The sequence below is a fragment of the Phasianus colchicus genome, chromosome 3 (assembly GCF_987193195.1).
Source record: "Phasianus colchicus chromosome 3, bPhaCol1.hap1.1, whole genome shotgun sequence".
Lineage (NCBI taxonomy): Eukaryota > Metazoa > Chordata > Aves > Galliformes > Phasianidae > Phasianus > Phasianus colchicus.
In genome coordinates this window covers 48,501,893-48,529,889 of record NC_143438.1, presented here as the reverse complement: position 1 = coordinate 48,529,889, position 27,997 = coordinate 48,501,893, and the positions used below count along the sequence as shown (strand labels likewise).

The 27,997-nt window shown below is 39.3% G+C and overlaps 1 protein-coding gene across 4 annotated transcripts; it reads left to right on the top strand.

Annotated features, from left to right (window-relative positions):
- The first annotated feature begins 6 nt into the window (after window positions 1–6).
- On the top strand, window positions 7–27,657 carry ESCO1 (establishment of sister chromatid cohesion N-acetyltransferase 1). 4 transcript variants are annotated; one of them, XM_031612975.2, is made up of 12 exons: window positions 9–161; window positions 2,679–2,782; window positions 2,964–3,162; window positions 3,728–5,102; window positions 5,637–5,748; window positions 6,962–7,031; window positions 8,781–8,895; window positions 16,311–16,442; window positions 23,589–23,678; window positions 24,781–24,924; window positions 25,202–25,389; window positions 26,692–27,657. In XM_031612975.2, the coding sequence occupies exons 3-12, from the start codon at window positions 2,966–2,968 to the stop codon at window positions 26,837–26,839; spliced, it is 2,571 nt and encodes an 856-aa protein (XP_031468835.2). In that variant the 5' UTR covers window positions 9–161; window positions 2,679–2,782; window positions 2,964–2,965; the 3' UTR covers window positions 26,840–27,657. The 4 variants fall into 4 exon arrangements, with proteins under 4 accessions (XP_031468836.2, XP_089993578.1, XP_031468835.2 ...); XM_090137451.1 differs by lacking the exon at window positions 9–161 and adding an exon at window positions 429–583; XM_090137452.1 differs by lacking the exon at window positions 16,311–16,442 and having other exon boundaries at window positions 8–161.
- The last annotated feature ends 340 nt before the right edge of the window (window positions 27,658–27,997 follow it).

Here is a 27,997-nt window from a genome sequence, read left to right as displayed (position 1 = left end):
CGCGGCCCCTCCCCGCGGCGATGCCCGGATGTGAGCCGCTCCGCGCTCCGCCCAGTCGCTCCGCACCGCCCCGCCCCTCCTCCCCCCGCCCCGATCCCGCAGCTGGCAGCCCGGTGCGGAGGGCGGCTCGGCGCCGCCGCACGTCCCTGCCCTGGCGCGAGGTAAGCGGGCCGGGCGGGCGGTTGGACCGGGGGTCGCTCCCGCCCGCGGGTAAGGGCTGCCGCCTGCCGGTAGCTCCCGTCGGCTCCGCGCTGGCAGCGCTTCGTCGAGCCGTTCCTTCTCCCCGCCTCGGGCCTGCCGGCCCGGGCCTGCCGCCGGCCGCCGAGCCCCGCGATCGTGGCGGGGGCGAGCGGGCGGTGCCGGCTGCCGTTGTGCCCGGCGGCGCGCGGCCGTTTCCCTCAGCCCCCCCCCGGCCCGCGGGGACGGCCGCCCCGCGCTGAGGAGGGCCCGTCCGGCTGCGGGGCTCCGGCGGGTCCCGCTCCGACAGCGCTGTGGCCGCGGGGCGGCACCGGGCCCGTACCGAGGCCTTCCCTTGGCCTTTCTCTGGAGTTCCGAGGTCCGTGTGCCAGCCCGGCCCCGTCAGGCAGGTGTCCCCGGCCCCCCTCCGCCCCAACCCCCCTCTCCAGCCCGTCAGAAGCCGAAGGCTCGTTCCTGCCTCGGGGGCTCGGCGCTGTGGGTGCTGCGGCGTTGCTGGGCTTTTCTCCGCTTCGTGTAGCGAAAGCTTTGGTCGTTGCATAGTTTGTTCTCGCGTTTCTTCAGCGCCTTTCCTTCTCCTCCTAACCTGGCGTTGTACCAGAGGCACTTCTTCGGGGCAGGAGCTGAAGAGCTGGCAGGTCCTTGCCCAGCTGCTAACGGCGTTAGGAGAGAGGGATTGGCTGCTAAAAAGCCGGAGCTGTTTGTGGAAGGAGGGTGATTTGTCAGTGCCCCGAAAATCAGTACCGGCGAAGGAAGGATCGCAGTTTTTGTTTTGCTCTTGAAAATCTTCCTTGAACGTGCCCTGCCATGTGGCCCGGGGTGGCTGGAAGGCACCAGGAAGGTCTGTGTGGCTGCACGGTGTGTATGTCATCGAGGTCTCAAACGCTGGGAGTCACTGGTGTTCTCTGAACTAAAACTATAAGCCCACAGCCTCATTTGGTCTTTGTGCCTGGTGTTTTCGTCCTGACTGCAGTTGTAAACTGGCCATACCACATCTCTTGACTTTGGAGGGTGGAACGCTTGTTTTTCTATATGCCACAGAGCACATTCACTGTTAGCAAGGCTCTGTTTTCTGCTTCTTAGGTAGAGACGTGGAAATAGAATCAAGAATGGCTTAGATTGGAAAGGACACCAAGCTGCCATGGACATGGTTGCCAACCACTAGATCAGACTGCTGAGGGCCCTATCCAAGCTGGATAAGAATCAATATGAGAATACTGCCATATGAGAAGTGCTATTAGAGATTTTTTTCCCTATATATGTTCTTTAATGCCACTTCAAATGTATGTTGCTGGTCACGTGGCTTTTTTAAATGAGAAAGTCAGAAAACAGTATTGGTGTCTGTCTGAATTTGAGCATCATTCATCTTGTGTGTTTAGAGATGGCCTCACAAGAGAGTGGGTAAATGAAAATGGGGCTAAGGACAATTCTGAGTGTGAAATATTGAAAAGAATACATAGCTCTTTTCTATTTGGATAATGAATGGTTATTAAAAGTTGCTTAATGTGAGTATCTGCCAAGTTGCTGGGGAAAAGGCATGTGTTTGTCAGTGCTGGAAGGCTTACTGAAGTTGTGCTTAAATAAAATATCTAAGCAGTGTTGTATAGTGGTAATAGTGAAGTTCCTGCTTGACCATAAAATCTGTCACTTTACATCAGATGAGTTAATACTTGAAAACTGTTAGAGTTCTCTTTTAGAAATTTGTCTGGCTGCTCTCAGCAAAAATTAATGGATAAATCTTGACCTAAAAAGGTGGTAGGGAAATTCTGACCACTTCCAGCTACCTCAGTTTTTTAGAGAGATGATTATACCTTTACTGAACAATTATTGCTTAAAATGGTACCTTTGGATAAGAGAACTTAAAAGCTGCAGAAGCCACAGATGTAAAAGAGGGATGGCTTCACCGAGAATCTGTCAGTTTTTAGACTCTAGTGCTTATTAACTCCTGCTTCTTTAATATTGTTTCAGGAGACATCATCATCTTTAATGGCCAGGGCAAATGTCTCAAAAATGCTACTTCCTAGACCACCTGTCTCTGAACCGTAGCATAATTGGTATTAGATGGAGAAGTTGTAGACAGTTGCTGATGTCCTTAAAGTTCCATAGAAGCAGAATCAAAACTTAGAATATAATGAATTGATTTGCTGTTGCTGGGATGCATGGAGTTGAGAGGAGGCCCACTATGAAAAAAGGACACCTTACTGTTTTCTGGAAAAATGCAAAAGGCCAAGAAACTTCAAATATATATACTGTATCTGCCACAGTTCAAAAGATAAGACAGCAAAATCCCCAGCATTTTGAGTTGTGTGAATAAAAGCAGAAATTTTTGTCTGTTTGTTTTTAAATTGAATATCAAAGAAATTTTAAGCATTGTTTGAGGGGGTTGGAAAAGGGTGGGAATACTGAGTTCAGAGTCTGAGAAGAAACTTAATAAAGTGCTGACTTGATCTAAGTGCTATGTGAACATGTTGTGCTTTTCATAGGTGTCATGAAACGTCTTGTTGGTAAGCATATACGTAAGGAATGCTCTTGGCACACCGTGATCAGTTACTTTGGCCTAAACGTCGATTGCCTCTTGTAGAAACCTGTAAGTAAAATAAATGTAATTTGTTTGCTCTGATGATTTGCTTTCTGAACAAAGTTAGCATAGCCTGCCTCTAAAAGGAAAAGTGAATATCAGTTACTTTATTTTGTAAAAGGGAATATTTGATTCTATTGTAACAGCTGTCAAAGACTTTGAAAGCTGAATCAATTGTTGTGTTTTACAGAAATGGCAGCTCAGAAAAGGAAGTCTGCGTTAGTAGAGCCATCTGCTAAACGTCCCAGGCTGGACAAGAACAGCAGACCATCCTCAGCAAAGAAGGAGAAAGAGGTGTCAGATGCAAAACATGTCTCAAATAAATCAAACTCTGATCAGTGTGCAGTGCAGGAGAAAACTGTACTCAGAACCTCTGTCAAATCAAACAGGTCAGTAATAAACAATAAGTAATTATTCAACATTTTCTTCCTAGACTGAATTAGTGCAGAAATGATATTAAGACAGTGAATTGGAGTTAAAGGTAGTTAAAATATTAAATAGTTAAATATTACTAGTGGGACGATCAGCTTTAAATCATTTTGATATCTTCTACACGATCTTTCTCTGGAACTGTTTTGGTGTCTTGAAATCCAGAAGGACTCCTTCAGAAAGGGTTCTGGAGGGAAAATAAAGCTGATACTTCATTTAAAGGCTACAAGTGTCAACAATTAACATCTGCTCAAAATGTTAGACGGCATTCATGTGGAGTTCATGGTTCAGTCTTGCAATACATAAGAGGCATTGAGCAATTAAGAGTAACCAGGTGGAAGTGATGTCTCTTTAGACAGGTTCTAGAGAAAGTGATTCTAAAAGTATTACAAATATATAATTTCTTATAAAGAGAGGGGAAAAAAAAAATAAGAAACCACAAGCAGAGGTTAGTAGGAATGTGACATTTTTTATGATAAATTGGATTTTTCTGGGTGCTGAAAAATAATTATTTGAATATTTCAGTGTCAATGCAAATGAATCTGAACTAGGAACGCGCATGACTACAAGGTCATCGGGATTCAACTCAAATAGTAAAACAGTAACTGACAAAAAGGTCCAACAGCAGCCTAAAACTACAAAAAGTAAGGAGGTGTGCCAGAAAAAACCTGTGCAAGAAATTCCGAAGTCAAAATGCGTAACTGCTCCAAGTGAGCCTGGTGCGAGGAGATCACAGAGGCTGCAGCAACTAACACACACAGAAGAGCCTACAAGATCTCTTCGCAGCAGAGAAGTTAAAGAAGAAAAAGCTTTGGATGTGAAACAGAGTAGCCAGGTGAAAAGACCTGCTCACAATGTTGCAGCGAAAGCACTTAAATCTGCTGGAGAGAAAGCAGAACAGAAAAATACCAAAATAAAGTCAAACAATGCAAAAGAAGATAAAGAAACACGTGTAGAAGTGACCTGCTCTTCGAAAGAGAAGAAGTGTAAGGCAGACAAGAAAAATGATAATTCAAAAAGCCTTCAACACAGCACTGAAGACTCGTCGTTATGTCCTGATGACAGTCTTGAAGGAGTTAAGAAAGACCAAAAAGACCCTGTATCTCCAATTCTTAGCAGCACAAAGAAAGTGAAAGTAGATTCTCCGAAGCCAAATTCTAAGACAGTAACTAAGGAAAAGCAACAAGTGCACCAGAAAGTAAAAGGCAGTATCAAACCAAACAAGGTTTCACAGCCATCTGTAAGTGAAACAAAAGTAGCTGATCAACCCGAGAGTGATGTGAAATCCAAAAGGGTGAGCATTCTTGAACTTTGTGAAGAAATCGCGGGTGAAATTGAGTCAGATACAGTAGAGGTGAAAAAAGATTCCCCTAATGCTGAGTGTAATAAAACAGAAGAAGAAAAGCATGCTGAAGTACAGCTGCAGCAAAGTGAAATGCTAACTCAGAAAGAACCTGCTCAAAGTACTCAGTGCAAACGTTTTTTCCCTAGCAAAAAAGCAATGCCTGTCAAGTGTACTTTGAATGGTAGAAGTAACTCCTCAAACAAAAACTCTAAATGGACCAAAATTAAATTACTGAAAGCTAATAACGTGAAGCAGACTAACTTAAATTCTGCTAATGCCCCCAAGCTTTCTTTGTTAAAAAATTTCCCTGAAGTTTCAGATGCAAGTCAAATGGCTACAGAAGCACAGCATTCTAAGGCGGAAGGCCAGCTGCCAGTGACAAGACTGTCTGAGAATGAAAGTATGACTTGTGTGCAGGACAAGTCAGACCTTTCATCTGAAAGAGCTGGAAGTAAAGAAGTGGCATTAGAAATGAAACAACCCACGAAAAGAGGTGCGGAAAACGGTTTGTTGCATAATTTGACAAAACATTTCTCTGAGCCACGACCTGATGAGGTAAGTCATTTTAGTTACAGCTTGTGGTGGGGAGGGTGTTCTGAGTCTGTTCTGTTTTCTGAGAATGCCCTGCTTAGAAGGTTTGTTTTAACAATGACTTTATTTTACAGTAACTTACGCTTTCAGATGTGTTAAAGGTCCTGTCACTGATGTGTTATCATAGATGAAACGACAGTAAACTGGAAAATCGATCTGTTTGTTCTCCCAAGTTCCTTAGCCAATTAAATGTTGATGGTTAAAAATTTCCTGTACAGGATTCATCTGAATGCTTTGTGAGAACTTAAGCTTTTCTGAAAAGATATATTAAAGGAAGTGGTGTGGGGGGAATGTTCTCTACTTCAGTACGGACTACCTAAGCTAATGCATTTGTCTACTTAAAATTGAATTTCAATCTATGATTGAAGCAGAAAAACTGGTGTTGTATTCAAGGTGCTAATACTGTGTTAATTGAGTGGTTTTGATAATATATTAGAGGCATTAAATTGTTGTTTGGGTTTTTTTTAATTTAAATCTAATCTTCTGTGTTTTATTTAGAACTTTGAATTACATTTGGAATCAAGTCCAGAAAGCTCTCCAATAAAGCATCTTACAGCTCCTAAACCATCAAAACAATTTAAAAAAGAGCCTGGAGAATGTGACCCACAAGGTAATTGCTTACTAATAATTTTCCTTCTTTCTCTGATCAGCTGCACTGGAAGTAATAGCATTCCTTCCAGAGAGATGTTTCACAGAGCCAAACTTCCAGAACTGGAACTGTCCATTGAAGGTTTTAATCTATCTTTGCACCTAACACAATAACCACGTTAGTAGCAGCAAATGTGGTTCTATCTGAGGGTTCTGAAGTGAGAAGTAGTATGTTTTTCTTTCCAACTCTGCTTCTGGTAATTCTTTGTGCTTTATGCATGAATATTTTAATGCTTTAATGTGAATTGCATAAGTGAAGTGACGACTTATTCATAAGCAAGCACAAACAACAACCTTTTCCATGTAATAAATTAATTAAAAAACCTTCAATTTTTCAATTGGTTTCTTCTTTTGCCTCTTTTTGTTAAGGATCCTCTACTGGTTCCCACTTCTTTTGCATAGATAACAGCATTTCTTTCTTCTAATTTGTTGTGCTTAATCTTGACCAAATTATGAATTGTGTAATTGCTCTCCCGTTTTATTATGTATTTTTGTTTTTTCAGCCTGAGACTTCTGTTTGTTAGACCTTGTGATTGTGAGATGTAAATATTTTAGCTCAAGTACTTTTGATTAAGAAATATTATCAGTGGATCACTAGCATATCTTTCCCCTTGAAGTTGTTCATCCTTTTGTGTTCTTGACTTCTTGATTTGATAGGGTTTTGTTTTGTTTGAAAACCTGATCTGGAGGGCACTGTTTAATTATTTTGCTCTACTAACCAGTTACAATTTTACTACGATTTTAGGATATTTTTGTAGACCTAAATATTCTGTGCTGTAAGACAATGTGAAAATGTGTTTTTTTTTGTTGTCATTGTTGTTTTTTTTAATCTATTCTGAATTGCTTCTTCAGTGTCATGAAGCATGCTTCAGGTGATGGCAATTATGATTCTAATACTATATACTCTGGTGTAGTTTCACTACTGCCCATGCTTAGCGGATGGCAAGCTGCTATGCAGAGCTGCCCAGAAAATGTTAAAGAAAATTGCGTGTTATTTATGTGGTGAAACACTTGAATACTGCCTCAGAAGTTGCATCTCTTTATTGGTTATGAGCAAATAGCAGCATTATCTTGAACTTAAGTAAATTAGTTTTAGTGTTTAAAAGAATACACTGTGTAGTTCAAATTTCTTTTGTAGCTAACAACTTTCTAATGAAATGACAATCTTTGGTTAGTTGTAGGTTTGGCTCCCAAGCAGTTGACACACACTTCATCTACAAATCAAACTTCTGAAACTGAGAACAGGTATAGTATTTCATACGTGATGGAATGGCTGTAACCTTTCTTAGAGATACGACTGTTTTTATTATAAGACTGTTCTCCTAACCTCAGCTTCCAATTTCAAATGAGTAGCTTCTTGTTTCTATTAAATAAAAATAGACTTTAATTTTGTCTAGTTAAAAGATATTTTTGTTCTGTTGAGAAAGTCAAGGAAGTACTTTTAAATAACTGTACTGTTTTAAAGGAGGGTTTAGCAAAGTCACGCAAACATTTCCAATAATCATCTGATTTGAGGAGGAGACTAAGAGAAAGTATGTAAGGAGGAATTACTATGTGATTTTTGCTTACTGGATTTTTTTGTCTACTTCTGGGAAGATTTCCTAATCCTTAAAGTAGGATGGTCTTTGTATATGTCGTTTTTCCAGGTAAGGAGAAGAGGACTTAATTTGAGATTTTCGTATGATTGCTGTAAAACTGAAGTTCAGTGCTCTTAAAAGGTCAGCTGCCTTATAGAAAAGGGATATTGTTACTACTAAGTTCAAACTGACAGTGTGTAAGTAATGTTGAGATAGTATAGACTTGTAGCCTTTTACCGTAGTTCTGTGACATACTAAAGAAAATAATTTCTTCATCCCTAATATCTTGAACAGCAATGTAGTTGGCACAGTGGTTAGTAAATTGCTTCTTCTTTCTATATTCATAACAAAGACAAAAAATGATTCGTTTTCAGTTCTTCCTCTGAGACCAGATTAACAGTTCAGACTAACCAACTCTTCTGTACGTGCTAAACCATACTACTGTGGAATTTCACAGGCAGTGAATGTTAACGTAGATGTAAGTCTAGTTAAAGGAAGGTGTTCATTCTTAACTGTTCAATAGCTTTCTGGCATTTACTCAAGTTTACTACATTTTTAGCTGTAATATCCATATTGCCTTACTATTATGGAGATGCATGTGTCCTGAGAGCTTTCTTAGCCTGGTTTCCATGTTACCCTGATTTGTCCTATGCTTAAACCATCGTTCTGCTGTGGTACCCTGCTATAATGCAAGAATAACGTGTATTAGCTACAGCACAGCTCTCTTTTTAGGTGCTTTGTAAGAAAAGGTTACAGAGAGAAAAAGGCAACCCTTAAAGTAGCCAGTTAATGCAAATTTTGGGGTGTGACTATGGCAAACTTAAACTGATTGAGAATATTGTAGCAATTTAAATTATTTATTCCTTAAGTCCTCTTCTTCTTCCCTCTCCCCTTCCTTTCCTCCTTCCCATCTTCCCTCACTGACAGCAATAAGTCTGAATTGAGTTTGAGAGATTTATGTTATCTGTTTTATAGAGCTCTCTGGAATTTGTGGCAATATTTACAAGTTTTGCTTCAGCAGCCTGACACTTGATACCTGTAACTAGTAATCTAAACCTTGTGTGGGAAATGAACAGCTTTTGGCACCATCCTTCATGCTCTGAAAACGCCTCAGTTTTTATTCTGTTAATAGATGTGAATAACCTATCCTACCTGATAATAAATTCCACCTTTTTTTTCGTTACTAAAAAAAAATCTTGAAATTGGTTTAGACACAAACTGTATTTTTAGTTAGTCCTCTTATTTTCCCATTATTCCATCTGGTTTGCAAGCTAAAATATGCAGGGCTATGTTTTAGAGCTTGAAACTTATATTTGCATTCTTTTAAAGTTTAGTTATACTAATCACAAGTTTTAAGTGTCTGGAATGACAGGTATGAGCAGTCCCTTTTTAACATGAAATATATTTGTATTTCTAGGGTTCCATTGACAAATCCTGCATTAACATCAAAGTGCAGTAACTTGCTACCTTCTGAGGAGCACATTCAAAAGCTAAAAGAAGCAGGAAAAGATGGTGAAAAGCAGCTGATCATAGTAAGTAACACTCTTTTAGTAGGGTTTATAGTTTCTCAAACAAATTACTTTTGAATTAGCAGTGCTGTGTTTTTAAGAACAAAAGTCCTCACTTGTATGTACTACTATTGCTATTGTAACTGATTCATGAAAGTTGAATCCTTGCTAAATTTTCATTTGGTATTGTTAGAGGAAGTGGTAGCAGAGTGACTTACATTAAAAAGTGAGTCTTGTTAGAAAAATTCTGCTGCTTTGAAAAGACTGACTGCTCAATAGAAATTCATTTGCTTTAGGTATAATGAATGTGCATTTGCATATGTGCAAAAACTCAGTTTCTTAATATTTCAGATGCATAGGAGGATTAGCTTCTGGTAGACGCGTGTGAAATTGATATGAATGGTTTTATTCCTGCATCATTCAAGTCTGCAAGGTTCTGAGACAAACTTTTTGTCTTGGAACAAATATATATATATTTTATTTTTCTATGAACACACTGATTTTCACCATAGTATGTCACAGAAGCCTTGGGAAACGGAAATCTGGGAAGCTGCTGAGGGAGGGGAAGCCAGAGTATTAGGAAGAAGGAGCCCGTGGGATGCTTCTCAATGAGATTACCACTCATGTGTTGCATTGATGTTCTGGCTAAATTGCAATATTTCTCGTGCAGGCATGGATTATACATAGGAAAGTATTAACCAAAATAGAACCAGCTGAACTCTGAATGCTTTAATATTTCAAAAGCAGAACTTCTAAGCAGTGATTTGATAAGTATATTCTTGATTTGCCTAAATGATACCTATTTAGATGCTTGAATGCCTAGTCACAGAATGGTAAACGGTATAAAATAGTGTATTATGAACAATAGCTAGCATTTACTTCAGTAGTTTGGCTGTTGCCTCTTTAAAAGTCATTTTACCAACAAAGTTAATGAGTGATTAAATAGCTACATAGAACTGTAGAGTATTCCTCATCACTGCAGTGTATTTTACATATTTTTTAGTTAATAGAGTGTGACTGATGAGGCTTAGGACCTTTGACAAGAAGAAATAACTTGCTGCTTAGCTACTGAGGGGAGTAATTTTTTCACCAGACATTCAAGTAAAAGTTGTAAGCTATTTAACCCAGCAAAATTTTAGATTATAAAGAATGGCCACCTTTGAAGAACAGTAGGAGAAATGAGAGAGACCTAGTTCTTGTTTTCTGTAAGTATTTCTGGAAAGTGCACATTTAAAAAAAACCAAAATATGCTGTTTACTTGCAAGCAGCAACTTTGTACCATCTAGTATATTTTAGTTTTATCACTTCATGCAAACCTAATTCACTTCAATTTCAATGTGTTTGGAGTAGGCTTTTTTATTCTCTTGAAAGAGCGTTTTGATAATGCCCATAGTTTGCTTTACCAGGAGAGCACTGGAGAACGTAGTACTCAGATATTCTGTTAGCATTACCAAAAATACTGAGGATCTCAAATATTTGTTATGCCACCCTGTAAAATTGATGTTAGTTACTGCAGAGATAAGACAAAGTTACGTCAGCAATAGTTTGTGCTAGCATCTGGGGGTGAAAGAATTGCTGAGTGGGCCTCTGAAGTACAGATGTAGTTCATACAAATACTCAAAAGAATGTAATTAAAGACATCTAACAAACTATGGTACATTTTGAAGGTAATAGTTCTGTTTTGCAAATCCACAGTGAATTTCTTAAGTGTTCATTCTGTATGGCTGAACAGCTCCGAGGGATCTGGGGGGGGAATTGGTTCTATGAATTGGTTTTTCTTGTTCTTATGGGGGTGTTTTTTTGGTGTGCTTTTTTGTTTTGTTTTTTGGAGATAGTTTCAAAGGTACTTATGTATTTCTGTAATGCTCCTCTTAGAATAGTGAAGCAGTCCTATTCTTCTTTAATTGGAGGAAACATGAGAAGTCCTCCTTTTATTCAGAGCAGGAAACATTTAACTCACACTCTGTTATACCTTAAAGTAAGTAAGTGCCTGAAAGGTGCCTTTTAACTATCTTGATGGTATCTTGAGGTTCAGAGTTTGAGATGTTGAAAATACCATCTATGTATTCTAAATGTTTGGGGAGGTGGTATGATGAACCTAGGCACTGTTTTCTACAGTATGCCTTATTTTTTGTACTCAGTCTTTAAGGGTATATATTACCTTCCTTCTTCTGCTAAGTGATTTTTTCTTTTTTTTTTTTTTTTAAATATAGAATTCTTAACAAGCTTTAAGGCTATTTAATTGCAAGAAGTAAAATAATGACTTCCATTTGTAGAAGCACTTACTAGCTGTACTTGCAACATTCTTTTTCTTGGTGTACATCATCTACTCATCTGAGCAACTTTCAAACATTACAGCATCATCGTTGTATAAAGGCAGAGCTAAGATAGGATGAGTTGTTTCCGTGTTCCTCGGATTTGCTTTGTCTTGCACATCTTAAAAAGCAGATATCTTCCAAGTGTGACACTTAAGCTGAAAAAAAAAACAGGGAATCTAATGCTGCAGCTCTTTATAAAACAAGCAGTGTGATGGAAAACAGTGCTACTCAATGTGATGTGCAGTGAGGTAGGTTCTGAGCTAGGTACATCTGTTCATCTGCAGAAAGGTCAGATTGAGCTCCAAAATATGTTATGTTCCAACTCCTCAGTTTAGTGTTTAGAGACGTAATCTGTTCTGAATATCTGTGAATTGTACTGTACAGGTAAAGTGAAGTTCCAAACTGGAACTTTTACAGAATGATACACAGTTTTTTCCTTTTATTTGAATGTGAAATCATCTGTTCTTTCAGTTTCAAAAGTTAAAGGAAGTGTAAATGTGCAAAGCAAGTATTTTCAGCTTGCATGAGATCTTGCTTTACATCCAAGACGAGGAAATTCATCTGTTGCCTTCTTGTGAAATTCTGATTTCCTGCCACGTCTAGAACAAAATTTTGACCATGAAAGTATGAAATGATAATACTACAAAAGAACGTTCTGAGTATTATCTCTGTACCTCACAGATTTTCTTCCATTTTATGCCACTAAAGACACATGTTTTTCTGCAAATAAAGCTAGTCTGATGAAAATGGTGCTCACCAGTTTTAGGGAAGAATGTGTACAGTGATTGAACAGTGAAAACACATAATCAAAGTGATAAAAATATAGCATTGCAGAGATTCTTCTGCCTTTCTAATGATCTGAGCTAATGCCTGGATGGGAGCAAGCCTGAAGAAGTGTAGGTGATTTTATGAATGTTAGTAAATGCATGGATCAGGATTGTTTGATGAAAGGTGCTTTGGCTCTGGTGCTGTCTATGGCATGTAGCTTAATTCAGTTTATACATTTGGATATCATACTTGAAATATTCCATATATTTTGTTTAAACTTGGACATTTGGGACAGCTCTGCCCCTCGTGGGACAGTAATGGTCACTGTCTCTCATTGTCATTCCTGCTCCACCAGCAAAGCCCAGCTTTCTCCATCAAATCCAGGTGGCGTGTGGTCAGCATCCTTTGTCCTGAGAGTTTTGAAGAATGTTCCCTAAGGTTAGCTGTGACCTGATACGGGGATTCAAGCACAAAGGTTACTAGCATCAGCGCACTCTGTGATATACTTGAGTTGAGAATGGATTGTGCAGATTTGGTTTTTAACTTTGTATTTTTTTTATGTTGCTCTAACTGATGATTGGTGAGAACATTTCATTTTGCATTTTCTCTAATATATTAGAAAAAAAAACAAAAAACTGATACATCACAACTTCTAAAAGTTCTAAGTTGGCTGAAATTTCTTTTCAGAAAGATGAGAATTGCTGGTGATTTATTTTCTTGTTGCAATTGTTGTAAATGCCACATACAGCAGTTCATTTCCAAGTGAAACTTGTTTCTGAGTCGGGTCGTGTCTTCTGATCCTCCCATCCAAGGGGATCCACCCATCAACTTCTGTCTTGAATGCATCTTTTGTTGAAATGGCGTTCTTTGATGTTTTCATTTGCTGTGGGGAGCCCAAAAATCTTTGTGTTGTTCCTTCCTGTTCTTCTCCATTGTATTTCCTTTCCAGCCTGCCTGTTTTATGGCTGGGTTATATTCTTTGCTCTATATGAGAAGATGAGAGGAAAAAATAATCTTGCTCTAACACACAAAAGATAATAAAGAAAGAGGTGACCTAATCTGTGCCTGAAGAGAGAGGGAAGAATAAAAAAGGCCCCTTTTCATCTCCTACAGAGGCACCAAATGCCTTTTTTGCTTGCAGGGCTCCCTATTCCACACATGGAGGATCAGCAGACATGCATCTTCTCAAAGAAGATATTGGTAAGACTTTTCTTTCTGTCTAACACAGATTTAAGAAATCCTTCTGGAGAATGAAACAACATTGTTGCAACGTTCCGTTATAGTTAGCCTAGAAAACCAGTGCATCTCACCTATCCTTTACTTTTATGAATGAGGATTGCCTGATATATTGGGAATGCTTAATTGCCATCTGTGCTTGCAGAATCTCATTTGGAAGTAGAAGTATCCCTGCTTCTTATTGTTTCTGCTTAGAAAACTGAGATTTACACAGAATAACTCATATTTCTTCCTACAACCACACATTTTCTTAAATGCTGCTCTGATAAAGCCTCTTTGAGTTCTGAGAGCCAAATCTGACACAATTTTCTAGTTCAGGCAAGTCACAGAATCAGAATTGCAGGTTTTGGAAGGGACCTCAAGAGATCGAGTCCAACCTCCCTTCTAAAGCAGGTTCCTACTGTAGTCATCAGTGTATTTACTGTCCAGTTTCTAGAATCTGATGTTGGCTGACAAGATTGAAGCCCATCAATTTGAAGTTAAAGCAAGATAAATAAATACCATAATTAGATTGCGAAAGCATGTTGGTTTTTGTTTGTTGGCTTGTTTGTTTGTTTTTAATTCCCCATATCTGAGTTTTTAAGGGTTTCATTTACTCTCAAGTGTGGTGCATAATGTTGGTTTGTTTGTTTGCCTTCCTCTTAGGGAGAACTGGCGACCTTGAATGCAGTGTTTTTTTGAGAACACTTCTTATCTCTTGATGCATGCCCTTTCCCCTTTTACTTTTGCAATGGAGCAAGGTTAAAAATAGCCAGATTCTCTTGATGTTTTCTTAAAGTGTAAAGTGCATTCTTCATAACTCCTAACTTTATTTTCCGTGTTCTAGTTTTGTATTATATGGATTCACAAACAAAGCTTTTTTCTTTTTCTTCCTTGAAGTGTTATGTCCTGCAGTGTGTGTCTGAAACTCTCTTTCAGTTACAAAAAAAGGCTATCACCATTATTACCCTCAGGACACTGCTAAGTATTTGCTTAACAAAAAATAAATAAAAGGAAAATAGAGCCAGCATTTGTCGAGGCTACAGAGTTCAGAAGATTGCTGTAGATGCTATAAATTGTTTTTCTGATGTTCACATAGCAGATTTATAGCATTAACCTCTTTGTGTGTCGCACATTGGTGCAACTGAGTGCGTGTCAAAATGATACCAGCAACATCTAAGGAAGACAAACTATCAAATATGGCAATACTGCCAAAATAGGTGTGTATTTACCATATGAGATGGGACAAGCTAAGGAGCTTGGCAGCTTTGAGGATTTTCTAGCTCCTCGTCGTTGATGACATCCTATGTAGCTATGTTATTTTTTGTTTGGCTTTGGCTTGAGGTGTTTTGGCTTAAATACCTTTAATTTCTCAGCGAGTTGAACAGAAATTGTTTCATTGCAGTACTGATATTTTAGGAATTACTTTATGTAACAGATTTTCTAATTACTTTTTTTTTTTAAGTGTACTCCAAGCATCAGAGTAGATTCCCTCTTCACTTACTGTACCCTATACATGGGGCATATGTTCTCCACCTTCATCTAGAAATTAAGTTTGGCTCAGTTGGTTCACTTTAAGATAATCACCATGCATCCTTCCTGCTGAACTGCCTTTTCTCTCATAGATAAGCCCTTGAGCATATTTTGGTGACCAGATGGGGACCTTCTTTAGTATTACATTGCTTCCTTAAGGGAAGTCTGCAGGTAAAATGAAATGTATTGGATTCAATTTTTACACCTTCAGAAACTTCATCTTGTCCTGACTTTGCGAATCTAATCTCAGGATGCATCTCTTTTTCCTTCATCAAAGTAGCGTACTTCTGTTTGTCTTTCTGTATATGATATGAATGCATGAACTGGCACACCATGTCAGATTCACCTTCTTTCTTCTGGCTGACTTCCACTCATGTGCTCTTATAGAGAAGTTCAATTCTGGATCTGCGTGACCAAAGCAGTTGTACCTGTAGTCTCTTCTTGGAAAGAAACTGATACCTTCGTGTTGGAATTCTCTAACGAGTACTTGAAATAAGTTGCTCTCATGTGGAGAACTGAGCTGGCATGCAGCTCTTAGACTAGCTTAAAAATATCTTTGAAGATGGAAGGAATAAGAAGTAGCTAATCAACACTTCTGCACTGTAACAACATACATTTATCTGTGAAGTAGATCTGTGAATGTATCAACTATTAGAAAACAAGTTTGGGTGATATATTTTCTAGCAAATTGTGTACTTTCAATTTGTGCACAAATATCTATTTAAAAAAAAAACATGCACAAAACCTCATCTTTTGCTTATAGAGTATCGTATGTATCAGAGCATACAATTGCTTTGTAACATGTTATATATGTTTAAATAGGTTAAAACACAGTTTACTGCTGCTTTCATAAACACGCATTTCAGATGTAGTTACAGAAAATTGCATTTGAGCATTAAGCCAAAAATGAATACATGCTTTTTCAGGCTTGAGTCTTCAATCTAAACTGGTATTGTTTCACTCTTTGTGAAAGAGCACTCTCCTCACGTGATTTTGCATTCCTTGTCAGGCACTGACTGCTCAGTCTGAGCATATTTCCAAATTAATAATGCCACCTGGATGAATAAACCCCAAAGCAATATGCACTGAGCAGTGCCCTTAATTGGAAAATGCTTGGTTGTAGAGTTGGAGGGTAGCACAAAGGGTTACCAGTAAAGTTGTATGATCTTCCATTTGTATTGTAGCTGCAGAACTGTAGTGCACGCCAAATGCTGTGGGTCTGGATATGGTTTAGTGTGTCTGAAGAAATGGTCATATTTACTGCAAGTAGTGTAACAAAGGAAGTTGTTGGGTTTTTTTTAATAGAGAAAGAAGTTCATTGTACATAACGTCGGAAGGATGAAATCTAATTTTAATAATGGTAGTGTTTTAATGTTAGGTAGTGCACGTCCCTTTTTAGGTTGTGTGGGTTTTCAAAAGATGGAATTCTAATTTCTCTACTTACTATTTCTTGTGTTTCACTCAAATTTAGCCTTTGTATTGGGTGTGTATAGAAGATCAGTTACACTGTTATAAAGGGCATTTCCAATAAGATGGAAGCTCTGTTATATTTTCTGTGCTTGGAATTGACATGGCTTTTTTTCTTTCTTTCTTTTTCTTTGAAAGGATGCAGGACAGAAGAGATTTGGTGCTATTTCTTGTAATATTTGTGGAATGCTTTATACTGCATCAAATCCAGAGGATGAAACCCAACATCTGCTCTTTCATAACCAGTTCATAAGTGCTGTAAAATATGTGGTAAGAAAATATTATCTTTTACTTGCTGTGTACTATTTAAAATTCATGCTACGCTGTCATGTTTGAATAGATTAATATCACAAGAGGCCACGAATCCACTGTTGGAAATAAATAGTTTCAAAAGCCATAGTAGACAGGCTCTATGTCACTTATAAAAGCATTCACTAGGATAGTGATGTTGCATTGCCATTATATTCTTTCTTTTCCAGTTCCTTAGTTGTGGAAGGTGGGGACATGGTGGTGGTAGGAAGACAAAGTAATGTCACTGTTTTGAAAGAGCTTAATACAGGTTTCTGCTTGCAGTGGTCGGACTAATTGTCAGGAACAGATCTGACTGTTTTTGTAATTGTGTAATGTTAGATGACTACTAAATTGCTTTTTCTTAATTACACGTAATTCAAGAAGACTGCCTCGCAGTCCAGTTGATACAACATCACAGTTTTTTGAAACTTTACCAAATTTATAGTGCAATTGTAATTTTTAAGTATAAATTTCAACAATTATTCAGTAGGTTTGTTCTGTTTGTTCTACCTAAGTATCTCTCCTATTCAAACTGAGATAGAAAAATTTTATGCAGTTTTTCTGCCACTGTAAGATCAGCTATTTCTCAGTAGCTGATATTACAAGACTTATAGGAAATATCTGTTCACATGTCTGAAATCCAGAACAGAATCCCCAAAGTCTATTTTCTTTATCACACATGTTACCTTCAGTACTCTACACTCGAGTAGATAAGACCTCCAGGATAACTGAACTGAGGCCACCAATTCATTTCATGTACGTACCAAATGGCAGTATGGGCTGCTTTTAAATCTCAACCTTAATTTATTCCATGATTCATAAATACAAAAATATACCTTCACAGCTAGCGTTTGAAACTGCCTGGTAAATGGTTCTGGTACTTGTTCTGCTCTTGGTGAGTTTTTGCTGAATAATGCAGACATCTTGAAGGATCTCTTCTGTTATGCGGCAACTACCTTATAGGATGAGAAATGTTTTCCCATTTTACTCCTATTTGCCTTCCTCCCATATTCCCAAGTATTTTAAGATCTTAAGTGTTACCAGAGAGGTAAAGATCAGTCACTAGAAAGTGTTAGTTCTTTTGAGCAGAAGCTGGCATATGAGTTCAGTAGATATTTATAGCTGCTAAGTTCACATGGTGATAGGAAGCTGCATTGAAGTTTGGAATCAAATATTTTAGAGATTGAAAGAGCTGAAATTTCTTACTTGTATATAAAAAGTGAGAGAGCGGACTGCCTTAAAGCAGTTGTAAATAACTGAAGTTAGGGAAGGTTTACCTCAAATTAAAAGCATACCTACTGTTCTTTCCGCTGCTAGGCATCTTGTCAAAACTTCACACAATTTGTATTTAAGCAAGTGGTTTGCATTGTCAGTTCTGTAAGTGAACATTTGTATTTCTGAAATGTTAGGGCTTCAGTTACATTTCATGACAGATGACTACAGAGCGATGATGTAGCTGGGTATTCTGAAACAGAAACTGTAGGATAAGGCACAAAGGAAGGAGTTTCTGAGTCTTTAAGTTCCCCTCTGGCTTTTTTCCTCATAAAAACTTGATTGAGTCAGTTTTCTGCCTTGCTAAGTATATACATCTCTAGAACTAAGCAGTGGTTGGTGGTTTGTTGATTGTAGAGTTGTAATGTTCATGACAGAAACGCCTTCACCTCCTCTTAGAAAATAATTAGAATTGTAGATAAGCCTTCTTGTCAGTGAATTAGTACACTAAGTATCTTCTTACTAATGCTTTGTTGCCCAGATACCAGAAGAATGCTTGCTTGTTATCCTACTTTTGCTAGGAGGTTTCTACTGGGGATTTCTGAAAGGATGATTTGGAGCAGAGGTGCTTGGTTTCTAAAGACTTGTATGTAGTTACTGTATTGAACCTGTAACTACATTCCTTTCCCTGACAGAAGAGATGGTGCCATCAGGCAACTAGAATGTTTTAGAGAAGATTTTAGTTCACCTTAGGTGACCTTGGATGTTACTGTATTAGCTCTCCAAATGTTGGCTTTATGTTGTTAACATATGTGGTATTATTGTTGATTTGGAGACTGTCTTAAAATATTTTAGGAGCATATTTGTTTCCTGTTATTAACATTCTTCATCACATATGATGCAGTCCCAGTCTGAGTTGAAATAACTTTTCCAGTACCTGAAGGGAGCCTATAGGAAAGCTGGGGAGAGACTTTCTATAAGGGCAGGTAGCAACAGGATAAGAGGAAATAGCTTTAAACTGGAAGAGAGTAGATTTAGAGTAGATGTTAGGAAGAAATTCTTTACTGTGAGGGTGGTGAGACTGGAACAGGTTGCCCAGAGAGGTTGTTGATGCCCCCTCCTTGGAAGCGTTCAAGGCCAGGCTGGATGGGGCTTTGAGCAACCTGGTCTAGAGGGAGGTGTCCCTGCCTATAGCAGGGGGTTGGAACAAGATGGTCCCTTCCAACCCAAACCATTCTATGATTCTCAGCCTTTCTCCCTATTGAGTGTTTCTTGTTATGTGGTTGGTATTTCTGTTGATCATTCATCTCACAGAATCACAAAAAGACTGTATGTATATGATGGCAGAGCTTCTGTTACTGTGAACTGTGAAAACTGGCTTTGTTGTTGTTAGTGGCTTGCCCACCTTCAGTGCAGCTGCTTTGTGGGTTATTTTTGCCTTTTCTTATTTAAGTACCAAGCCAGAAGATAATCTGCATATAAATGATAAGTTATTTACTGTCTTCAACAGAACATATTTTTTTAAAGATTATTTTCTTACCTTTAGTAAAGAATCTTTTTTTAGGTATCTCTGTAAGTTTCATGATGTCCTCAGAGGTAGGACAGCCTGGCAAGGAGATGGCAGAGAGAAACTCACTTTGTCACTGATGGCTAATAGAGACAAGGAAGTTGCAGGCCTTATGTGGAAAGAGGAAAAAATTGGGAAGTGTAATGGTATTTTTTAGATTAGGGAACAGCAGATTGGCAAGGAACGATGGGTTCAGGGTTTCCTGAAGGGTGATATTTGCTGTTAAACAGGAGTGTGCAAACTGAAAAAGCAAGTCAGTAAGGTGGTCAGGGACAGCACTGAACAGGAGCAGTGTAAGAGATGTGCTGCTGTAGATCAACGCAGGAATCTGTCTCACTATCCTTCTGGTTTCAGACATCTGAAAATCTCCAGAAAAATGTCTAGCATGTGCTTGTGTTGTGTGATTACACACATCATTGTTAACTTCAGTGCTAAATTGTAGGATGGATGTGATTCAGTTTCAGTTTTAAAAAAAGCAGGCATCTAGCTGTCTCTGTGACACTACGTATTATCAATTCTGTATTTCAGCACAGATTTTTTTTTTTGAGAGAGAGACATTATTTTTAATGAGGTTTTTATGTTGTGAAGATAAATATTTAAGTTAGGAAATGCCTGTGGATTTGGTTGCGTGCTGTGAATGCAGTTAATGCAGTGTTTGTATTTCTAGCTCATTCTCTCAGTTAAGAGCTCAAGAAAGCAGAAGGAGCTGTTGTTTAGGCAGATTTGACATCAGCCCAAGTTTTTAAACAGGTATTCTTCTGAACAGCACTCAGATTTGTCTCTGGGATTCTTAGGATTTTCAGATCATAACAACCAGCTTCCTGGAACCTGAGGTTAACAGACAATCAGGCTTGAAGATGATGATCAGCTTCGTGTCATCTTCTCTTGATTTGCATGAATTCTGAAACTGATCCATCTGTGCAAAATGAAATGTCATATCACATTCTTACCATTAGCAATCTTCTGCAATACGTATAGTTTGTGAACTGTGTTAGAACAGCTGCATCCACTGATCTTAATGCATTCTGTAGTCAGAACCCCCTTCTCCGTATCATACTTGAAGGGGAGGCTGAGTATCTGTGACTTGATGAAAGAGGCAGGAAGAAGAATGCACTGGGCCTATTTCTCTGCTGCAAATTATCGTAACATTTCATATTAAAGGGAAAATTCCACCAGTGCGTGGTGGAAGATATCTAGAATTAGTCAGTATTAACCACATCTTACTTTCTAACTCAATCGTTTTGGGGAAAGAAATTATGTAAGAAAAATACACCACCGCTTTTGATCTATATGTGTTCACTTGGGAAATAGGGTGAACGGTCAAGCCAGCACTGACAGACATTAAAAAAAAAAAGCCAGGTTTGCTGATATACTTAGTACTCTTACGTAAGAACTTGTAAAACATGAGGAAATGCACGGGAAGCAGTCTTACTGTGTTTTCCGGTGTGTGTCTTTAAAAGCAAATCTGTGTCAGATGGTATCACTGAGCACAACATACTGTGTGTGGAACTGAGCTCAGAGCTCTTGAGTTACAGGGCTGTGGGAGCCGCCGTCCACCTGTGTACTGCCTTGTCATACATGTATCCAGTGAGGGCAGTGTGCTGCAGTGCAGCTGTATTTACTGTCTGTATCACTTTATCCTGATGGACTAGCAGCTGTGTTGTCCTTTTTCTGGTCTCTCTTCTATTACTGTCGTACTTGAATTAGCAAGCAGAAGCAATCTTCAGTCTTGTTTGAATTGGATGGGAACATTATCAAATAGCTTGAAACATTATGAAATATCAGGTAGCTTTTCAGGATGCGTTTTCAAAGCATTGTGAGTCCCTGTGGGGTAAATAACCATGGCATGGAAGGGAAGAGGGCATTGCAACTGTTAGTATGCACCAGTGGGGCTCTGTGCAGCACTCATCTGCCCATCTGTGGTGATGAGATTGTATGTGCCACACTACAGCTACTCATATAGGTCATCTGCTGTTTTTGAAAGGCTTCCAGTGTCAGAGAAGAGTGGTATAATCACCTTCTTCTACCCCAGGCCTTTACAGAACACGTATCCTGGTGAGAAAAAGAGCTTCCCTTTTCATTCAGTTCATCACGAGCAGGAGTGCCAGGGCATCTTGTTCTGCGTAAGTCTTATTGCCCTGAAGTAATGTCAATTAAAAGGGAAGGGAAAAGCATTTTCTGACATAGTAGAATATTGTAAAATACACTGCAGACACTACTCTTTTGTTTCTTACTGTGGTAATACGTTGCTGCCCTCTGCCTGCCTGACAGTCCAGTTTTAGTGACAAACCTTGTGTATGATTTCTGTTAGTCATTTTTATAGGAGGCACAGTTCCTTCCTTCCTAAGGCTGAAAACTGAGGATGCTGGAATGGCAGATAGATGAAGTGTTAGTTTGTGTGAAATGCATGGAGCTGCTTCAGTAACAAGGGGCTTAAATGTACCTTCTCTGTACAGCAGAATGTAAAGCAAATGAACTAGAAATGTTAGATGAGCTCAGTGTTTGCAGAAAGGTTTTGAAGAACTCTATCTAAAAGATACATTTCAGCATCAATTCCAAAATACTTGAATTTAGAACTTCCCTGATTAGTTCCTATATGGTACCAATCACTTAAGAAAATAAATAGGTAAATATTGTAATGAGTTCGGAGTACTAGAGAGTAATTTTATCTTTACAGTTATTGTATTTTGACTGAATTAGATTTAGACTTCTGCTTTACAGGCTGTTGCTTAAACATATAACAGCAGCGTGGTGATAGCAGAAAATGTTTCTGAACAGATTTCACTTTGCTAGAAATACCTGGCTATTAGGGTAACTGAATGCCTGAGCTTTAAATGTAGTGAGCCTTTTTCTGCATGAGGCCTGCAACGTTCTGGGTGCTGTACAGGGCTATTTAGCTTTTGAGTGATGCTCAGAGGTGGTTTAATGTAGGTGATCAGCTTTTCTTGTCCGAGGTTGGAGAATAATAAGCCTTGCCCAATTTTTTTGTCCACCTTTTCCAACAGTCTCAAAGTGCTCATCACTATCATCCTACAAATGACACTTGTTTGCTTACCTGAATCTTGTTTAGACCGCAATAAATATGAATCCAAATGGTTGTGTTGACACCTAGTGCAAGCAGTACAGAGCAGGGAGACAGACAGGATCAAAATGGTATCTGTGTTGCTGCTGTCGCCCTGCTGGGGGCGGGACTTGTACCTCAATAGCTGCAGGACTGCTGGCAAGCAGGGGAGCTCCTAAAGCTATTCTCTTCATGTCATGTTTGGGGTGAGGGACTGAAACCAGCACGATGCATCTGAGGTGCAGATCAAGTGTTATAACACCAAAGTTGGTCACTTTTTTTGATGGTAGCGTATATGGCATTCATTTGGTGCCAAATTGCATTGCTTAGTCTTTAGCTGAATGTTATTTTGTGGAAAGTTACGGATTGCAATGAGAATTACTCCATCAATATTGTTTCTTCAAAGGCTTTTCCATTTGCAGTTGCTTTGTGTAAGACTTGTTGATCGGCCTTACTAGTGGCTGAAGTTACTTCTGCATTCAGTATTTTAGGTCCCGTCAAAGCAACTTGATTTCTGATATCTACCAGTCCCATCTTACTAGATTTAAGTGGCTTTTTTGTTTTGTTTTTTTCCATGCAGGTACTGCTCATTATTCACCACGAGTGTGGATCTGAAGAAGAGTTAATTACCTCTATTTTTTTGAGTATGTTTATACTTCAGATACACACAACGTAGCCTCCTTCCCCATTAGATTCTTAGAAGGTAGTTATACAAATTTTTTTATAGTATCCTTCTTGTGGCTTTATTAGTTATGATCAGTAACAAAATGAACTATTCCTTACATTTTGGGCAACTGCATGCCAATCAGTTCACTTAGAACCTCCTGGAGGTCTTTCGCATGCCAAAACTTTAAAACTGAGTGTGTATTTGTGGAGGTAACTATGTTAAAAAGAAATCTTTCAATAACCAGTAGGGTTTTTTCCATTGGCTGGACTCGAAAATAAATATGACGTAGGTGTGGAGATCAGTTGTGTGAGCCGAGTGTGCTGCTTCCATTTAAAAATTCAGTGTGCACTGCAGTCCTTGGGGGAAAAAGTCTAGCTGGGAAATGAGACACTTTCATAAATCATTCCTAGTTGTAGTTAGGCTGTTGTATTCTACCATAAATAAGATCCTGTTATATCTCTTGTGCTCGTTTTAAGACGCTGGCTGAAGTTTCCTTCGCTAGCACAACAGCTGCTAAATAGTCTCTGCCTAAGTTCAGTGTCTAGAGCAATGATATGCAATTTCTGTTTGTAAAAGTGCATCTTGTATCTGGTTTAGATAAATGTTTGTTTTATTTAGGGATGGAAAAAGGAGAGAATTTTGGCTGAATATCCTGATGGGAGGATAATAATGGTTCTTCCTGATGACCCAAAGTATGCACTTAAAAAGGTATGACAAGAAGAACTAGACTTGTATATTTTACTTTGTTTCATATTTTAATATGGGGATGTAGAGTTAATAAATTTAGGTGGAAGTAGTTGAGGTTGGACTCGAAGCTGCCGTGGCTCTGCAGCCTTCTCCACAAAGAGGTCCGAGATCTCGTTCCTACAGCGTGCCTCTCACAGGGAGCTGGGCCTGGGCTGAAGGGGAGGCAGGGCAGGAGCAGCTCCAGCCAACTGGTGCTCTGTTTGTAATATGTTTGCTGAATGCCTGCCATATATTTTGTGTAACAAATGTTTTCTGCTACATTTAAACATATTGAAACGTGCTGATGGTATTTCACAGCATGAGTGCCTTCGCCATTTTCTAGATGATTCTTGGCTAAAAAATGATTTAGTGGCCTCAAAGCCTTCTCTTCCATTCCTGTGTCCAAAGCAGGACTTGCTCTGGTTATGCTGCATCCGATAACTTTCTAATACTTCTAAAACTGTGGGCTTTTTGTTTATTTGGGCCTTCTTATATAACTCCCTGAGACTTTGCAGTACTTCATTGTCCATGACATGGGAATTTTTCCCTCCATATCCAATAGAATCTCCATCCTGCAGTTTAAGCTCATTGAGTGCACGTTGTTCTTCCAGAGCAAACAACTTGTACATGATTTTCATTAGAATGCCACTTACTTTATATATTCATAGCACCATTACTTCCAATATTGTGCATAACTGCAGTGTGCATTAAAGCAGCTTGTACCTTTTAATGCACCACTTAGGGAGGCCACCTCATTTCTGTGCTTTGGCATAGACCTCATCTGCTGGGTAAAATATCAGAGTCCACACTTTGAGAGCCTACATTCTATTAGCTCTTAGTAACTGGGACTTAATGAAAGCTGATGTAGAGGTGTCTACTCTTCTTATTTCAGCCAAGTGTTATTCAAGAAATAGTTATATGGACTTGTTGTACATTCCTTAGGACAATCCTTACTTCTGGAATAACTTTCAGTGTTCTGCATGCTTTAATGTGTTTCTGTAAACCTGTCATTTTAATGAAAATTTGTAAGAATGTATATTTATATATGTATTTCTTATATAGCATATATACTTACTTTTGACAGGTTGAAGAAATTAGAGAAATGGTAGACAATGACTTGGGATTTCAGCAAGCTCCACTCATGTGTTACTCGAGAACGAAAACTCTTCTTTTTATTTCTAATGACAAAAAAGTTATTGGCTGTTTAATTGCAGAACATATCCAGTGGGTAAGTGATGAGTTGGAGAAGGACCGTCTGTAAAAGCTGGTGCTTGGTAGCTGTGTTCCTCACTCACGTTCTGCAACTACAGAAGTACCTTTGAATCCAGGACTGGCCATTGAGCCGATATGGGGAGAGGGATGGGGAAAAGGTTTTTGGTGTTAAATCACTCTGAAATGTAGCCATTCATTTTCGAATAGTTGACACTGAGCTGAGAAAGACAAGAATTACTTTATTTGATAACGATGCTGTTATAAACTAACAAATGTTTTGATGTCACCTGTAGGGCTACAGAGTGATAGAAGAGAAGGTTCCAGAAATTAGTTCAGAAAATGAAAAAGTCATATTTGAAAGACAGAAAGCGTGGTGCTGCTCAACCTCCCCAGAGCCTGCTATCTGTGGGATCAGTCGAATATGGGTGTTCAGCATGATGCGTCGGAAGAAGATTGCTTCTCGGATGATAGAGTGTCTTAGGTAATATTAAAGACGTTGCCTTGGTTATATGGCTATTTTAGAACTTAATCCAAGATGCCCTTGTGTTACTTTGTGCTTCAAGCTTAGGTTTTTAAGTTTCCTGTGATACCCGGGAATATAGAGGTGACAGTTCCAGTATAGTGTGGGGTCAGTAACTGATGTCAGCATTCTACAGTGTTTAAAAGGGGTCTTTACTTAAGAGCTGTGATGAGCCAGCCTACAGATGGGCTTGGGTAAATTCCTCTCAGGTAATGATGAGTGAAGGAAATCAGACTGTCCTTGGACCGAGTGTTTGAGGTCCAACTGTTAAGGACTGTGATGCTGTCCCTGGTCAAAGACCCATTCCTTAGAAGTAGGAAGGGGGAAATGAGTGGAAAGAAGTACATACCACTATTTGATGGAGCCCAGTCAGTGGCTTACAGCTGCACTTCAGTCATGTGTTTCTGTTTTTGTTTTTTTAAAGCTTTGCTTTTTGGTTAACCAGATGTTCTGAGAGATTTTCAATTTCCATGGTGCTTTAGTAGCTACTGATGAGTAGCTTCAACTGAATACTAAGTGCTAGATATGTAAAAGGACTCAAATATTTGCACCACTGTTTAAACAGATGTTAAAAAACATTGCATCTCACCTTATACTGTGTTCTGGTGCTTGCCTGGCCTTCCACTAGCTTGTTTCCCTAAATTTGCTCAGCTAGCCATCCAGAGAAGTACAACAGTATCCTTGACTATTTCCTTGTTTATTCAAGCAAGAATAGAACTTACATAAAATATTTTCATTAAAAAGTAAACAAATAGAATATTCCTTTTCGTATAGCTGTTACGGAATGCATATTGCTTAGGAATTGTGTTAAGGCCATGTTCTTAGATGTTCCAAATTAATCCAAGCTGTGCTCTTATCCAAAATGTCAAACGTGCTTTATTTCAGATTGGCACTTGAAATTCCATCAAACCCCTCTGTGAGAACCCTGACTGGCTGGTAGCTGTTGTTTCCCTTCCTGGTGATTGTCCTTTATATTGTTGGAATAGTTGGAAAGAATTCAGAGCAAACTCTGAAACTGAACTTGATGCAACTCCAAAGAAATGGCCCTATAGCAACACTTTTCTAAGAGGAAAACCGAGGAACGAGGGCTTCTTTTTGCCATTTGATAAGGGGAGACAGATGGCTCATAGAGAATGAGGCTTCCTCCTTTGGAACATCCTACCTCTTAATCAATGATTTGTGGCCTGATAGCATAAATAATCTTATGTTATTCCCTGAGGGTAATTCCCCCCCCCCCTCTTTTTTTTCCCCTCTTTTAAACAGGAGCAACTTCATATATGGCTCATATTTAAGTAAAGAAGAAATTGCATTCTCAGACCCCACTCCCGATGGCAAACTCTTTGCGACGCAGTACTGTGGCACCGGCCAGTTCCTGGTGTACAACTTCCTCAACGGGCAGCAGCAGGCTTAGCTGCCCCTGAAGAACTCCATTTGTACTGGGAGACTTCTGCCGAAATGGACGGAATGAGTGCAGACCTTATGCAGAAGCCAGGGCCATTTTTCTTACCGTGAACTCAGGACTGGTAACAACCGAAAGGTTGTACTATTTTATTAAAATTGTAAACAATGCAGTAATAGGCTAACTTTGTTTTTTTAAAAGAAAGATATTTTATTAACTTTTACAGAAGTTTGATTGTATTTTATCTAGTTAGTCATGTTTACATGCAGCAGAAAATTGTTCATAGTGGACTGTAAACTAATGCAAAGACTATAGTCTCACTGATGAGTACGTGCTGAAGTTCTTAATGTGGTGATATACCAGTGCTGGGCGGAGCTGGGAGCCCACCTCCCCCCTGCCAGGTGAGGCAGCTGAAGGCTGCCTGCTTGGCAGAGCCCCCAGCCCTGCCCTGTAGCCCAGTGGGGCCAGGAGCACCTGCACAGCTGTGCTGGGCAGAGACCCCTGTGGCTGCTGGTGAATGTTGGGTGCACCTTTCTGCTGCCAGTGGGCAGCCTGGCACCAAGCCGTACCAAGCGGCTTTTTGACCCAGGTCAGTCGTAGAATAAAAGGGGGAGTGCAAATGGCAGGGAGCGGTGTGCAATTCGTGTTCCCTCAAGTACTGTACTGAGTATATGCCTTTGTTAGTGGACTTCACTTTGGTACTTGTCACTCCTTCATAAAGCTCTCCTCTTTTAAAGGGTTTGTATGTTGAAAAACTGCTGTGGCCTTTCTTGATCTGTACATAATGTAGATAGATAAAAAATAAAATTCTTGATAGCTTTTTCTAAAGTTACTCTACATTGATACCAAGTGTGAATGAATCCTTCCTGTATTTATACTTCTGTATGTGAAATATGACCATAGCACTGGGGGGTTGGATGCAGGCTGTGAAAAACAATCTGTGCTCTTGTGGTCAGAATTGCCTCTTCGGCAATCAGTGTGGGGGCAGTGGGTGCTGCTGGTCAGTTCCCAGGAGCTCTGGCTCAGCACCATCCTGCAAGGAGGCTCATGGGCTGATGAGAGGTGATTGATAACATCATCCTTGACTGATGGCCTAAAGCCCTCCTGGAGGGGGGGAAGAAACTGAAATTTGTACTTTTGGTTCGCTTTGATTTGGGAACTGATAGGGCA

Coding starts and splice junctions, on each gene's coding strand:
- ESCO1 (XM_031612975.2), top strand. CDS start 2,966: ATGGCAGCTCAGAAAAGGAAGTCTGCGTTAGTAGAGCCATCTGCTAAA. Junction 24,925..25,201: donor TTGCAGAACATATCCAGTGG/GTAAGTGATGAG, acceptor TGTCACCTGTAG/GGCTACAGAGTGATAGAAGA. Junction 25,390..26,691: donor CGGATGATAGAGTGTCTTAG/GTAATATTAAAG, acceptor TCTTTTAAACAG/GAGCAACTTCATATATGGCT.